The sequence below is a fragment of the Falco biarmicus genome, chromosome 6 (assembly GCF_023638135.1).
Source record: "Falco biarmicus isolate bFalBia1 chromosome 6, bFalBia1.pri, whole genome shotgun sequence".
Lineage (NCBI taxonomy): Eukaryota > Metazoa > Chordata > Aves > Falconiformes > Falconidae > Falco > Falco biarmicus.
Window position 1 is genome coordinate 28,800,100 of NC_079293.1, and position 15,795 is coordinate 28,815,894.

The window sequence follows — 15,795 nt, forward strand, 5'->3', positions numbered from 1 at the left end:
ATCACCTAGTCAAACACACACACTCCCACTCACCCACACCCCAAGGGCAGGGACACCTTCTGCCAGACCAGGCTGCTCAGAGCCCCATCCAGCCTGGCCTTGGACACTTCCAGGGATGGGGCATCCACAGCTTCTCCGGGCAGCCTGTGCCGGTGCCTCACCACCCTCATCATAAAAAATTTCTTCCTTATGTCCCGTCTAAATGTACCCTCTTTCAGTTTATAGCCACTCACCCTTTTCCTACCACTACATGCCCTTCTAAGAAGTCCCTCTCCAGCTATCCTACAAGAAAGGATGTAACACCTCCCCTGGAGCCTTCTCTTCTCCAGGCTGAACAACCTCAACTCTCTCAGCCCGTCTTCATAGAAGAGGTGCTCCAGCCTGATCATCTTTGTGGCCCTCCTCTGGACTTGTTCCAGCAGTTCCATGTCCTTCTTATATTGAGGGCCCTGGAGCTGGATGCAGCACTGCAGGGGGGGGCTCACGAGAGCAGAGGGGCAGAATCATCTCCCTTGACCCGCTGCCCATGCTGCTTCTTCTGCAGCCCAGGATACAGCACATCGATGGGTCACGTTGAGCTTCTTGTCCATGAATACCCCCCCAAGTCTCTCCTCAGGGCTGCTCTCAACCCAACCTCTGCCCAACCTGTACTGGTACTGGGGGCTGCCCCAACCCATGTGCAGGACCTTGGGAACAGTACCTGTGACTGCAAAGCACTGCAGGAACCCTTCACACTGCGCTGCTACAAGTGCCCTTTCTCAGCCAGTGTGTGGTGCTTGCTGCGCTCCCGAGGGTCATAGACCAGCCCTGCCCTTCCCCAGCAACGGTAAGGTGTTGGTAGCAACCCAGCTGGGAGCACTGGTCTCTTAACATCACCAGTTTGCAAGTGTCTCTGCCTTTGCCTCCTTCCCTGAATTACTGCACGGCCTTGCTGTCCCTTGACTGCTTTCCAGACTGGAACACGGCAGTTGGCTCCATACCACAAAAGCAGGGTGAGCCAATTAGTCCTTTGCAAAGCACTCTGGGCATGAAGAGAGTATAACTGGAAGGCACTTCTTTTTTGTGGGAATACTGTGGGCAAGACTGGGACCAGCTTCCCAAAATTAGGGGGGGGGGGGGGGGGGGTTTCAGCGTGCTAATGGTTTTGTCTTTACACAAAGACCACGCTGAGGAAAACTGTTGCTGTAGTATAAGCATCAAGAAACACATGCAGATATGGGTCTAATACCAGTTGGAGTGTACTGATACATGCAAGACAACATGGACATACGCAGGAGTGCAGTGTGCTCCCCCGAGGGAGCTCCCTTCCCTTGCCGGTGCTCAAGCATTTGCCTGTGACTTGGATGGCCTCTCCTTACATAAACGGAGGGAATTCAAGGGGCCGCTGCTGTCCATGCCCAAAGTTCTCACATTTGCATTAGCCCACAGACTCGCACTGCAAAGGGCAATGTCTTGGTGGCTGCACCGCTCCGAGCATTCATCATCAGCTTTCCAAAAGTGCCACCGCTGTGGTTCAGCTGCTCTGAAAAGCAATAACAAAGCCTGCCAGAATATAAGTCCCAGCCCCATATATGCTCCCTGTTGTTGATGTATTTTCAGGATAGTAAAATACAGTGTTTTAACTAGCTAAAGACAAATTGCAGTTGGAGGCATTTGTGACACAGGCATTGAAACTAGACCATACCCACTGAGATACCAACCGCCTTCAAACCATAAAAAACCAAGGTGATACTCATCAAAACCAGGGACACTTTTCTAAAGCAAATTATTCTCACTTCTTTTGGTACTGATCAGTGCCTACTTCAAGAGAGAATGAAAAAACATTAATATTGCAATGATTAATGACCTTTTACTTTTTTACAATCAAATAATACACTCATCTCAGCTGTTGTGTATCCATTGCTGTGGATAATGACTTTTTTTTTATGTGGAAGAGGGTTAGGTTTGATATGGGAAGAAAGCTTTCCATTTCAGTCTCACTGCAAATTGGTACTGTGTTTAGCTATAAAAGATCTGTTTAAATAATAGTACTTGCTGAGGGTGAGGTCTGTGACAGGAGCTCTCCCTTCAGCTCCAGGTTTGCTCCTAGCTAAAGCCTTGCTCCTGCCAGTGGAGCTGTGGGGTTCCTGCTCTGTGCCACTCCCAGCTCTGGGTTAGCCTCCTGGTGCAAACAAGGCCTCTGCCAAGGGGACTCATGCACTGACAGTTTGTCTGCAAGGCCTGTCTGTGTTGTAGCCTACAAGTTAGCAGCTTAAAAATTAAATTGTGAGTTAAACGCTCATGCAGTAACCCAAAGGAAATCTGCCTGATGGTACACTGCCATCAGCAACTCCCCCCCTCGTCCCATCCTTCTTTTTTCAGTCTACTCCTTCTACTTCAGCATGCTCCACTCCCTCCTTAAAACATTCCCACCTTTGATTTTCCATCTGATATCATTTCAGAGGACCAGCATTTCTCAACTTTTTTTTGGTATATGAAACCACATTTGCACCAAATGATGTCAGATGAACTCTACTACAGGCCATCTATAGCTGTAAGTGGACTTACAGAAGGTCTCAGACTTGTTTCAGATCTCAAATGGCTTCACCACTCAAGAAAGAGGAATGGGGTGATGACATACCATGTTCTCATGTCAGGGACATGTCTTGGTATTTGTCTCAGATACTACTCTTTTTCTGAGAGTGATCCCAAGAGAACCGACGCCACCATCACCAGTGCCAGCAAGGGGAGCGACTACCAAGGGATACTGGGAGCAGGAACACCACAGTCACTGCAAACAAGCCAGCAGTCTGCAGTGAGACAGACACAGCACCATCTGGAGCACAGTTAGCAAGAAGCAAGCTGAAAGGCACAGTCCATTCTTGGCTCCAACTTTGATATTTGTTGAGCTAATTATGTAAGAAAGATGCAGTTGCTCTCTCCCTCCTGTATCAGACAAGCTTGCTCCAGGGAAGAATAACTAAGATGTACAGTTAGAACAACTGGATTTGATCAATAAACACAGCACAACAGTGCAAAGGCTTTGATAGCTCAAGACTTGGGGAAAGGAGGTCAAACTAAACCACAGCAGTTCACTGCTTAATTTGTTACATCTTTGCTGCTCCACATGGTGCTCCAGACTACACTGGGAAACATACCTCCCTATTTTGGATGGTAGGGAAGCCCCCCAGGCAGCATATGACTGAGATTCCTGTCACTTAAGGTGTTTTAAAATCAATTTAAGAAGTGGAAATGGACCACTAAGATTCTATAGAAGGTATGAGATAAAGGATATATATCTCTCTCTAATATTACAAAGCTCAGAACACTCAAAACTTTTGCTCAGGATAACCCAAACTTTAAATGAGAAATGGGCCTTGCTTAAATCTTTACAGAAATGGTGGTGTGTTTTTATTATTGCCACAGGTACTAGAAGTCAGCTAATAAAACCCATTTGTTTTCTGGTTTGGGTTTGGTTTTTTTTTCTCCCCGTTTTGTTTGGCTTGGGGTTTTGGTTATTTTTTGGTTCTGCTGAGGGTTTGTCTTGGTTTTGGGTGTGTTTTTTTTTTTTTTTTAAACACAAGATGTTCAAGATTAGCAGTTCTTTTTAGGTGCTTTATACTCTCCTTAGACGTAGCTTAGAGCACCAGCTAAGACTCTGACATGCCTGTCATAGAAAAGGAAGGTACAGAGCTGAGGTCAGCTACATCTCCTTTAGGGAACATCTGTAGTTAAACACATTTTGATTAAGTGTTGCCACTGTCCTGGACTCTAAGAAAAAGTTTGGGCTGCTGGTTTTGGTTTGGTTTTTTTTTGTTGTTGGTTTTTTGGGGTTTTTTTTTGTTTGTTTGTGGTTTTGTGGTTTGTTTTTTTTTTTTTTTTTTTAGAAAAAACCCAATGAAGTAACTAGAACAATCAATCACATTAAACACAGATCAAGAAACTAATTGGCAGCCTGCCCAACTCTTCTCAGGGAAGCTTACTAATTAGCTGCCAGAAGCAATTGCCATCAAACTACCTGCTGGAGATAGTCTCTGCCAGCTCTGAGCAAAAGCAGCCAGACTGTGCCACTTGCCTACCAGCACACTTGCGTGATACTTGCACTAGCAACTTGGGTCACGCTACTACTGTACCCCCTTCTGGCTCAACCATCCACAGCCTTCCAACAGGCAGGTTTAAAAAGTAGATACATCTCCTTTAAACAACTACAGGCTTTCCAAGAGCCCTTTTTCTGCATACCCGTTAAGGTTTTTTCCCCCACAATTCAAATGCACTTAGCTCTCAAAGGGCAAGAATTAGATGTGAAATTGTTAAATGGTAACCAAATGTTAATACTATATCACTTTTGCTTTCATGCCAAGAATCATTAAATTTCCACATGAATTTGGAGAAGCTAAAAGAAAGCCTGGTTTGGATGCTGGGAGATTCTTTGAGATCAAAGCTATCATTCTATTATGTGTATGTACTGAAGTTCACACCAGTGTAGTTCAGTAGCCAAACAACTGCTATTATATGCATGAGAATAAACACAAGTGCCATTTCAATCACAAGCCTGAAGCTAGGAGTAAAGCAAATAAATTTAAAAAATAAATCACTTTGAATGCTTCAATAAGCAGGAATGAGGTACCATCGCTTTCGTACACCCTACTAGTTCAGCTAGTGAAGAATGTAGTCTCACCTGAAAGAGGTTGAATATTCTCTCACACTTTGTAGGAAAGCAGCTTTATTTCTCGTCTTGCAACTGCCACGGTTTCTATCAGCAATGCTACCCTCTGGATGACCCTTCAACTTTAACACTTACTCCAAGCTTAAGCTTTACACTTTCTCAATAAACTAAGGTCCTCACTCTTTACACTTGCTCTTTACATTTGCTAAGGGATGCCTGCAGTCCAGGACCTTCTGGCAAACAAAACAGATCCAGGTCTGGGACCAATAAACTTGCCAGAAACATTTTGCAATTTTCATGCAACAAGTGGCAGCAAACTAGCATCAGGTTAAACAGAAGTCAGAATACTCTACTGCAGTAAGCAGACAACAATTTTATCATCAACACACCCTGTTACTAGCTCCTAGTAGTTACTACTGTCATCTACCACATTTAATCTAAAGTCAGAAGTTTAACAGGGTAGCATGTATTTTCATGACATTAACTAAGAGCTTCTAACAGAACTGAACACACAAAGGATGTCGAGTCCCATCTCTTATCATCCATTTTATACTGAAGCCCTAGGCAACAACAGTAAAAGAGTAGTCATCGCTTATTAGTCAGCCACATGTACATTATGCGACTATGTTAAGCCAGTGTTCAACAGTGAAAGACAAATGTGATGTCACCAAAATTCAATTTGTTGACAGTCAATTTCTTCTAATGACACAAAAAAAAGACAGTTTCCCTACCCATTAAGGTGGTCCTTCACTTCAGCAAGTTCAAAGGGCAAGGGTAGGGGAGGAGATGGCAAGTGTTATTCATTAATAAAGCTCTGGGCTCACAGCATCTGGGTCTGTCTTCATACATGCTGTAAGAGCCATCCACGACAGATTAATTTTCTACGGCTTAACCAAACACAGGACCAGTTATTTCAATATACTTTATTTTAAAACAGGTAGGTCACAAAACACTAAGCTTAGCCCATTCTGCCATACACAAGCTACAAATACTTGTTTGACAGTTGAGGGTCAGTCTTTAGTAGCATACATGAAAAGGGAATAAAAATCCATATAAAACAATATTCAAATAGTTTCCATAGGAACACAGATAATTGTGACCCATCTCCTAGTCATTTTTGTTGTGTTTATGCCAAACCTAAACTTTAAAAAAACCACTTTAAAATTCTAGCAAGAATTAAGTTAATGGTCCCCCAAATGCCCTAAATTCAATGACTAACCTCGCAGTAAATTACTAAGTATTACCTATACATTAATACTAGCCGAAGCACAAGTCGCTGGATATTCAATTCCACTTTCCCAGGCACAAGAGAATGGCAGACTAGCAACATCCTGCTCTTCCACTTCAGCTAGGAACCCTTGCTCCTTGATCTGCTGCATTAGTTGCCTGGAAAGAAAAAAAAATAATGGTCAAGAAGTGTTTCACAATGACGTGCCAAAAAAGTGAGCAAAGTACTTTCTTTTGTTGGTGGTGGGTTTGGGGGTTTTTTGGCTTTTTTTTTTTTACTGCCAGGGAGCATGAAATTAACTCTTTACTCATGATCTGCAATCCAGACAATATTACTGGGAAGAAATCAAAACAGAGTCCATGCAGGTCACTTATGGCTGTCTCTGCTTTAAGGCAAATGGCAATATCAAGTTGTTTTTGCCATTTCTGGTTAGGATCCAGATCTGCAAAGATGCACCTAAATATCTGTAGCTACATCTGTATACCACATGATTTAGTGACTTTGTGCTCAATAGTTCAGAATTTCAGACCTATGTCATTATCCCTTATCCCACAGCCTCACATTGAGTAACTTGAATCAAATAGAAGTATGCATGACAGACTGAGAATGTAAAGTAGCTGACCAGTGAGAGCCGTGCAACTCCTTCCACACTCAAATAGGTCTCGTACTGCAAGAAAAGCTCAGAAGAACTTCAGTTGACTGTAATTTTGGACTTAGTTATCTTATACTATAACACAAGGTGAGAAGTTGTGCTACTACATGGCTTGCCATATACAACTAGCTTTTACTTAGACATGCATAGTCATCTTGTTCCATACCTTTCAGCTATCTAGCCACAAATTTCGTTTACACCTTTATACATGGAGAATACATTCCAAAGAGCTGTTGTCTCTGCTAGAAAGACCTGCACCATAACTTGATACATGCCCCCTCCTCCCTCATTAAGGGCCAGTTTGTATCACACAACCTTCTTGCCAAAGCAGAAAACACAGGCGGTCATGTAGGGTTGAAAGAGGGCCGTAGCCTTAGACGATGGTTATGTCTGCATAATTAAGCTCAGCATGCCTCAGACCAAGTTCTACATTGTAACAGAAACCCAGTGCTACAATGAAAAAGCTATTCTCCTGCAGAGCCACTTCTAGTTCAATTAGACACAAGTCTGGGGTTTTAAGAGAAGTCTAAAAGCTTCATTTGGTTTGAGAAATGCTTCAGTTGACAAGATGTTTCCTTAAGGAAAGAAGCAATACAAGCCTTGCTTATAGAGGCAAGGCTAGTAGAAGAATGGAGGAAGCTTCCTCTTCTACGGCAGTTATTCCCCTCCATTTTCAGTAAATTTGAAAGCAACTAAATATCAAAGTTAATCATGCTTTATGGTAATACTCCTGCCCAGATGCTTTCTGCCAGTTTAGCGAGACAGACTTCAATACAGAGGTAAGGGCTCTTACAAGAAACCCCACTTTTACTGAAAATGCAATCCATTAACCTGTCTTGCACAGAGCAAGATCCAGGTTACAACATTAAACCACTGTTTAAGGTGCAGTTTCACAGTATCCTTGCACCCAAGAGGCAGTCCTGCTTTCTTTGCTTACCTGTTTAATAACTTCCCATGAAGATCTAGCACTCTGCACTGAGCAATGAGCCAGAGCTCAACCTAAACCAAGGAACAGCTCTCAAATAAACAGACAGATCATGTTGTGAAACACCATTATTGAATGTTCCTGTGTCCTGCAGTCAGGATTTAGCAAGCTATCAATTTAGAAGACAGTGTACTATTGGAACTGTGACTGACTAGTCTCTATTTATTGGTCACAGAAGCTAACTGTAAAGAATCTGTAATGATTTTTGTGTCGTGCAAGAGTGAAAAAACAGCTAGGAGCCCAGGTTAATGACAAGACTCCTAACATCACCCCTTTAAAAGCACCTCTCCTGGAAGTGAGTACATCAGAGAGAAGAGTAATTAGTAGTGTCAGCATTGTTCTAAACACACAGGAAAAACCTTCAGAGGATTGCTTTCTTCCACACCACAAGGAGGTTTTACAAGAGCTATGGCACCAAAACTATGGCCCTATTTGTTAAGGGGCAACCAACTGACATGAGCTATTCACTAGTCATCTGCATCAAAAGCACTGATGGATCAAGATACTCTGTTACTAACCATGCTGGTCTTGACATCACATAGTGTATTGTTGGCCTCTGGAATCCATTGAAAGTAGAAGCTGCTGCAACAGTATAGGCACCCATGTTTTCAAACAGGATCCAGTCACCGACCTGCAATTCTGGCATATTAAAACGCTCAACAATACGATCTAGGCCGTCACATGTTGGTCCCCATATGCTGCAGGAATAGCAGCTGTCATCTGGCTTAGGCCGCTGAGGAAGAGAGTTGAGTATAATTAGTCTATCAAAACAAAGCTTCCAGAAGTAATATCATAATTAGTGCAACATTCCACTTCACAAGGAAGAGGAGGAAGAGCTGCTTGCACATCCTTCTCCACCCTTGGCTTTGAATTATGTCCACTGCATGCTTCATTAAGTCAAATGCCAAGTTTTTCAAATGGCAATGTGAAAGGAGCAATGAACTGAGAAGTGACTGCTGTGACTAGGATTCTCCTACAACCGTTACATGACTGGCACGATGCTTCCGGATGAGCATACCTTCTGCAGAACGGGTTTAACATGCGCATGATCATACAAGATGCAGTTGAATGATCCATAGACTCCATCATTCACATAATACATAAGAGTTTTGTCATTTGCATCATCTTCATCTGGAAGAAGTTGAGATACAAGTAAGAGAATGCTTGGCGAGAACCTCACAGTTGGCTAGAAGCAAGATTAGGTCTAGATTGACATACCATCAGAACCTGTTTGCTCCTTTAATACAATTTTTTTGGCAATGATGTTGACTGCCAGCGTGAATGCCGATGCAACATAGTATCTTCCTGGCTCTGCAATAATATTTATTCCAGAATCCAAAGGGAAATATTTATCCAGTGCTGGATTGATTACACTTGTGATCTAGGTAAGAATCAATTGCCAATATTAAACTTCAGCAGTTACTCAGGTGCTATTTTAGAAGTCTGAGATGAAGTCAGACTTTCATGCTCACAATGACATACTGGTCAATTATGCAATAGCTATTAGCATACTGTAATCTGCATTGATTGCTTTTGCTTTATTTTCCCATTCAAAGTTTTGTTTGCTATTAAGTTTGTACAAAGCACCGAAAGCAGGCATCACTTGCAACTTAAGTGACCAAACAGCTCATGTTTGAGTCTAAAGGAAATCACCCCTCCTAGCATCGTTAAACCAGTACTAATGCCCTGCAAGTACCTACACCTCGGTTTTGATTTCTAGTCCACTTGTAGTTCTGTCCATCACTCAGTATTGCCCAGCACACTGCATCCTAGAGAAGTCATCTCACAGGATCTTAATACGGAAGGCTTTGTCATCACCCCTGAAATTCAGCTGCCTTCGTGAAACTTCTTTCCAAGTTCTGATGTTATCCATGATTAAGCTGCTGCCAACCACAGCATTACTGTGTTATGCCACAAAGCCCAATGACATCATTTGCTCTTGACGCTTCATGTGAGCCAATACTGCACTGTGAGAAGCCAGCCCTCATTAAGAGGTACTACAGGGGAGAAAACATCAGCCCAGATTATTAGCAGAAAATTAACTTTATGTAACTTATTTGCTGTCTCCTTGTGTAAATACCTAACATCATTTACCGCCACAGTACATTAGACTGGCAGGTGCTCTGATAGCACTGCTCTAAGTGGAAGTCCTGCTAAATACCCAGCCACTTCGTCTCTTCTGAAAGCAGAACTGCTTCTGTGTGAAAATAGACAGAAGAGCACTGAACAATTAAAAAATGATCCAAAAGCTAGTTCTAAACTAGATCAGATCTAAACTAGGTCTGGTTTGCTGCCACCCAGGAAAATATGGGTTCAGGACTACCTTTTCACCCTATTTGGGAGCACTGCCAATCTAGATAGTCTGAAGTTCAGCATCAACTGGAAGAAGTCTATGCCAGTAAGAATCAAGCCTGCAATTAAAACCTGCTTTACAAATCTGATATCTCTGCATGTTTATGCAGACATCTAGTTATGTATCTAATGGGTTCATCCAATTTCCTGTTTTCAGGTTAATTCCTCTTTTCCTCTGAATTGAATTTCTGACCAAGCAGACAAATCTTCTTGCGTGTCCGCATACAAGTAGGTTTTGTTTAATCCAGATCAACAAAAGACTCCACAACTTGACAAGGTCTTAGCAAAGCTATACCTCTTCAAATTTAAGCTTGACATCTTCAGAGCCAGGGAAGCCACCACCAATATCAAGCAGATACATACTGAAGCCAAGTTCAGCCTAAAATGAAATTAACAGCAACACTGTCAAGAAAGCAGTTCTTAGTTTACATTACTTTCTACGCTAAACCAATAAAGTAATTTCACTAATAATTGGTACAAAGCTAACTCTTCATTTTCAAATAATAGCCACTTGATTTGGAGCTGCTGATTTCAGTGCATCTGTAGATGAACTTTGCAGAACTGATCAATGCAAGCTATCATGACCTCAAACTCCAACTTGAAATTAGTTACTTTAGCTAGCTTTTAACCCCCTAACAGTTGTATACATGATTGTTTTGCCACAACAGTTGAGCAGTAATTCTAGAGAAAGTAGAACTAGACTTACTCCCATATCAAACACACAACGGGCATCAGAAATTGCTTGGACAAAGGTCTCTGGGTCTGTACATCCACTTCCAACATGGAAACTACAAAGAGAAACACTGTATCAGTTGCTATTTGGCAAGTTATTTGAGAAGTTTATACCGAACTTAAGTCTCCACATGCAAAGGCATCTCTAGTCAGGTAGACCACTTAAAGGTATTTTATTTAATATGATAAAGATGATAATATTTAATGTATTTTGTATTTTGACATTATCAAACTCACCTAACTCCAATGATGGCAAGGTCAAGTTCTTTTGCACGCTCCAGAAGCAGCCGGCTAGTCTTAAGTGTAGCTCCAAATTTAACACTCAGGCGACAAACTGCTTTGGAATCATCAGTTGTAATGCGCAAGACTAACCTAGAAACAGGAAAAACAAGGGTTTAGGTTCTAGTATAAAACACATCATTATCAGGCAGGTGTGACCTTAAAATCAGACTGAGCTTAAAACATACAAGCTTTCCTGTCTGTCTGTTCCTAATGTGCCACAGGATAAAGCTACACAGGATTAGATTCTGCTGGCTAAATTATGTTCATTTTCCCGTAATTTTGCAGCCCGTCTTAACTAAGAAAGAACGGCTTTCAGATAACAGCAGATGTTTCCATAACTTGGGAACCCAAGCAAGAATTATAGAATAATTAGCATAACTTACTTGGCTTTTGGATGGGCCCTTGCAACTTTCATTAGCTCTACTTCACTATCAAATGTCATCATCTGTACACCACTGCTGGCAGCATGTTTGATTTGAGATACTTGTTTGCAGGGATTTGCATATATTATTCGCTCAGGAGGTACACCAATGCTCTGCACCAGCTGTATTTCCGTCTGAAAAAAGACCAGATTACACTTGTAAAAGGTATTCTTAAATGGATCAAACTAATCACAACAAAAAGCAACACCATTTGGTAATGCTTAATTTTACATGAACACACCTTGTAAAGCTGAACATACACTAACGTCTCAGATCAGAACACAGTCAGGATATTACCTTACTGGCGCAATCAAATCCTGCGCCGAGAACAGCAAGTGTCTTCACTACAGCTTTGCTGTCATTACATTTTACAGCATAGAAGGGGGTTACTCGAGGAAGGGCTTTATGCCATCGCATGTGTTTCTTTACAATATCCCCGAGGTCAGCAACATAGAAGGCATCTTTATCATCCTAGAACAAATACACATTTTAGAGTTACAAACAATGGATACAAACAGGTTAAGCCTAGAGGTAAGCATCTGAGGAGGAGATTGCCTTGCAGAAGATCTGCAAAGACAACTTGTATAAATTTATACAAAGTTACAACAAATGGAACAAATTTGTATAAATTTATACAAAAAAATTTGTACTGTCATGAAATGCAGTGATTTTCTTATCATACTTACAGAAGATGACACTTCATTTATTTTTTGGTCAAGGATATCCTTGGCAGTAAAGCCTTCGTCAAGGAAGGTGAATTCAAACTCTTCGTTGCTGAAGCTATTCATGATTTCCAAGATTTCAGATTTACGTTTAAGGATTTAAGTACAAACTGTTGATAAAAAACACACCCCACCATTCATTACTTCATTTAAATTCATACAGTTTGCAGTCACTGAAGTTCACATAGTTATATGACCACTACATCGTGGTCATACAATTTACAGTTTCTACAGCGACCACCAATAGTGGCATAGGTTAGGAGCTTACCTAGATGACAGTTCAGATTTAATTAGAACCAAGGAGGCACTCCACAAAATCTTGCTAGTCTGAAGGCAAGTTCTTCTCTGTTCAGCAACTGTATGATGTACTCAACCTATTCAAGGGGAAAAAAAAAAATAATACTGTCAGATACTTTTAGTCTAAGTCCCTGGAAGTTTCTGCTGTCTTTTCCTTCACCTCCACATGAAAGCTGTTACACTATTATGGCTAGTGCCAGTTTAAATCTACTTATCACTTTACTTGTTAGTTTTGTGGTGGTGGCGGTTCTTTTGGTTTTTTTTTTTTTAATCAACTTCTAAGCACTATTGTAGCTCACCAGTTTCTGGGAAAAGGACTTACCTGTAACTACAGACCAAATCTGAGGATGTTAACTGACTTCTCAGCAACAACTCTCACTAGGTCCAAGCCAGTTCAATACCTGGCTTCTCACTGCAGTTCAGACTATACACAAACCATCCATGAGACCAAGTTGCTCTGTTGGTGGTTACAGCTTCCCTGTTCTACCCATGACCTCCAGATTTCATGAAAAGAAAAGCTCAGCTGTCAGGAGTGGCAGATACACACTGAAGAGAGTGGTTAACTTGATCTGCAGACAAAGCCTTAACATGGATCCCAATTAACACTTTGTAACAGGACTTTACAGAAGTCCCTAACAAATCTTCATTGTTAACAGAAATCTACCAGCCAAGTAGAAGGTCCCTTGAGAACCAGAACTAAAGAACAAAAGCACTCTCCTGCCACCCAAGACCTATGAAGCCCACGGCAAAGTGAGTAGCCCAAATAGAGAATGACAGTCTACTCCATTAAGCTGTTAATTCAAGCAGAAGTGTGCGCTACCTTTTAGAGACCTCAGCATTGCAAGTGAGTCACGGGGAAGATATGGTTTCATGTAACCGGGTCCAGCTCTCTTCCTTCTCTCAGCATTTTTTGCACTCAACCTAGTCATACAGATTCAGACTGCAGATTATGCAAACCCTTAAATTGTTCACTAACATCATCTAGTTACATCACTGTTCCTTCTGTTTTCAAAAAGGCTAGCTATAAGCTGTGTGAAGAATAACATGTTTTATACCTGTTACAGATTAATGAGGTTCGAAGACCAGAATCATTAATAGATTCTAGTATACACAGTGTATAGAATGAAAGTTTACTACTGAATGACTTTTCAAAGTCAGTTTTTATACACCTTCATTTCAGCCTTCAGCCACACAGGGCACCCGAACCTGTGTCAAGAACTGTGACCTGAACGCCAGTGTCAAGAACTACCTCACCTTTTGATCATTTCTCACTCAGAGACAAACTAGATTTGAGATGCAAGCTAGATTAAGCTTTAACTCTAATGAAATAAACCCCAGCAATCCACCAAGCCTCATCTTCCCCTCGCTCTCATTCACATGCAGTGTTAATTCTCCCAGAAGCCGGATTAAAGTCTTCTCTTAAAAGCCTCTTTGAAAGGACCTTAAGAAACAGCAAACTAAACAACTTCTCGGGAAGCTGCATCTTATGGCAGGACAATTTCAACAAGACAGTGCAGTTTTGCACAAAGCAGTTCAGGGACTTCGTTAACTTCTCTTAACCACTCTAGCTGTGGGTTAAGCAAACTGAATACCATCAGGAAGAATTTCATTTACCCTCTTCTCTGCAAAGCTGCACTTTTCCTATCGACCTCTAAATGGGGAGTTACTTTTGCCCGCCACAGCAGACTTTGTTATGAAGTTCTTGCAAGGTTTCCATCCCCAGCTTATTGCACAATTTTAACTACAGCTTAATTACACAGAATACAGACAGAACACGCTCACATAGATGCAAACTGTAGCCTGCCTCCCTGTGTATATTTCTATTTGGACTGCGTGCAAAGGGTCTGCACCTTCCCAGAAGAACGGCAATGTGGATTCATTTGGAAGTTCTTCTCCAGAACATTCCCTTATTCAGCAGCTGTATTTAGGCACAGCTGAGTCACGCCTGTAGGCTCGGCACTCACAGCAAAGCTGCGCCCAGAACGGCTGCCCGAGGCGCTCCTGACCCCAGGGCCGCAGATGGCTGCCGAGCGCTACGGGGCAAGGAGCGGCGGGCCGCCCTTCTCCCGGCGGACGCATACGGGGCCCGGGCGGCTGGGGCTGTGCCACCGAACGCTACCGGGGCTTCCCGAGGTGGCGTTTCGGTTCTCCCCTGGCAAACGGCTTCATTGACGTCTACCTCACCCGGCAGCCTACCCCGCCGCTCTCGGGGACGTGGCGGTGACCCCCGCCGCCCGGCCAAGGGCGAGGAGAGGCGCCACGGGCCGCGCTCCCGCCCCGCACCTGCCTCTCCCTCCCCACTCCGCGAACAGCCCGGCGGGGCCGCCCCCTCCCCTGCTCCCGGGACGCGCCGCCGCCTCGGGCGAGCCGGGCCGGGCCGCTCGCAGCCGCCCGGGGCCTGCCTTCTGCCCCCAGCCCGCCCCGCCGGGGCCGGGAACGCCCCGGTTGCGCAGGGAGGCCCCGTGCCCGGCGGCACGAGCCGGCGCCGCTTTGGCAGCGGCCCCGGAGACACGTGGCCCCGCGCCGGCCGGCTTCCGCCGCGCGCCCCGGCCCCTTCCTTCCGCCCGCGCCGCGGCCCGGCGCGCCGCGCCGCCCGCCTCACCTCGCCTCAGGCAGCGGTGGCAGCTGCTGTCAAGCCCCGGCGGCAGCCGATCCCCTCGCTCCGAGCCGCCTCCTCCCCCTGCGAGCCGGGCGCGGTGCGCGGAGCCGGGCGGGAGGCGCCCTGCCGCCTGAGGAGGAGCGGGGCTGGCGGAGCGAGCGGGACGCCGCGGCTGACAAAGCTTCGCCACCGCCGCGGCGCTCCTATATATAGGGCAGCCGGCGTCGCTATGGCAACGCACCAGCTCAAACCAGCGCCGATCGGCTGGGACCGGGCAGGGGCTCCGGCCAGCCGCTATTGTGACGTCGGCGAAGAACATGCGCAAGGCTCGCCACGCCCCCCCGCCACGCCCCCCGGGTCCCTGCAGCCGCCCGCCCCCCGCGGCGCGTCCCCGCCCCCGCCCCGCGCGGGGCCCTCACGGCACGCGGCCCTGCGGGGTGGTGCGCGCGAGCCCGGCCCCGCCCGCTGCCAGCAGGTGCACGCACCCCGCCGCGCGCTACCGCTACCCCGGCGCGTCCCGCGCTGCGCGAGGGCGGGGGGCTGGGGCCACCGGGCGCAGAAAGGCAGCGCCGAGCCGGGGCGGCGGCGGCGTGACACCGGGAGCGCTTGTCCCCCCGGAGCGCTTGTCCCCCCGGAGCCGTCCCGCCTGCAGCCCGCGTGGGCCCCGTGCGGCAGCGGTGCGGCGCCTGCCCCGTCCCTGCCCGCCCTGGGCGAGCCCGAAGCGCTTCTCCCAGCGCTCACCCTCTTGTCCCCTTGGCTTTGCTCTGACCCGGTACCTGCCCCCGCCGCACGGCTGGTGCTGCCTTTAATTTAAATGTTAAATTTAAATTAAAAAGTTTAAAATGCGAGCTGAGGTGGAAGCAGGTACAAAGGCCAGGG

General features: G+C 45.1%; 1 protein-coding gene across 5 annotated transcripts; it reads right to left on the bottom strand.

The window, feature by feature from the left end:
• Positions 1-5,553: 5,553 nt before the first annotated feature.
• On the bottom strand, positions 5,554-15,273 carry ODC1 (ornithine decarboxylase 1). Of its 5 annotated transcripts, none has more exons than XM_056343970.1 (12): positions 15,158-15,273; positions 12,289-12,394; positions 11,985-12,130; positions 11,596-11,769; positions 11,260-11,432; positions 10,832-10,966; positions 10,569-10,650; positions 10,158-10,241; positions 8,729-8,891; positions 8,529-8,641; positions 8,029-8,243; positions 5,554-6,031 (listed from the first exon to the last, which is right to left on the bottom strand). In XM_056343970.1, exons 3-12 carry the CDS (start codon positions 12,084-12,086, stop codon positions 5,890-5,892), a joined length of 1,383 nt encoding a protein of 460 aa, XP_056199945.1. In that variant the 5' UTR covers positions 12,087-12,130; positions 12,289-12,394; positions 15,158-15,273; the 3' UTR covers positions 5,554-5,889. The 5 variants fall into 5 exon arrangements, with proteins under 5 accessions (XP_056199945.1, XP_056199943.1, XP_056199944.1 ...); XM_056343968.1 differs by having other exon boundaries at positions 14,920-15,222; XM_056343969.1 differs by lacking the exon at positions 15,158-15,273 and adding an exon at positions 13,138-13,363.
• Between the last annotated feature and the right edge of the window lie 522 nt (positions 15,274-15,795).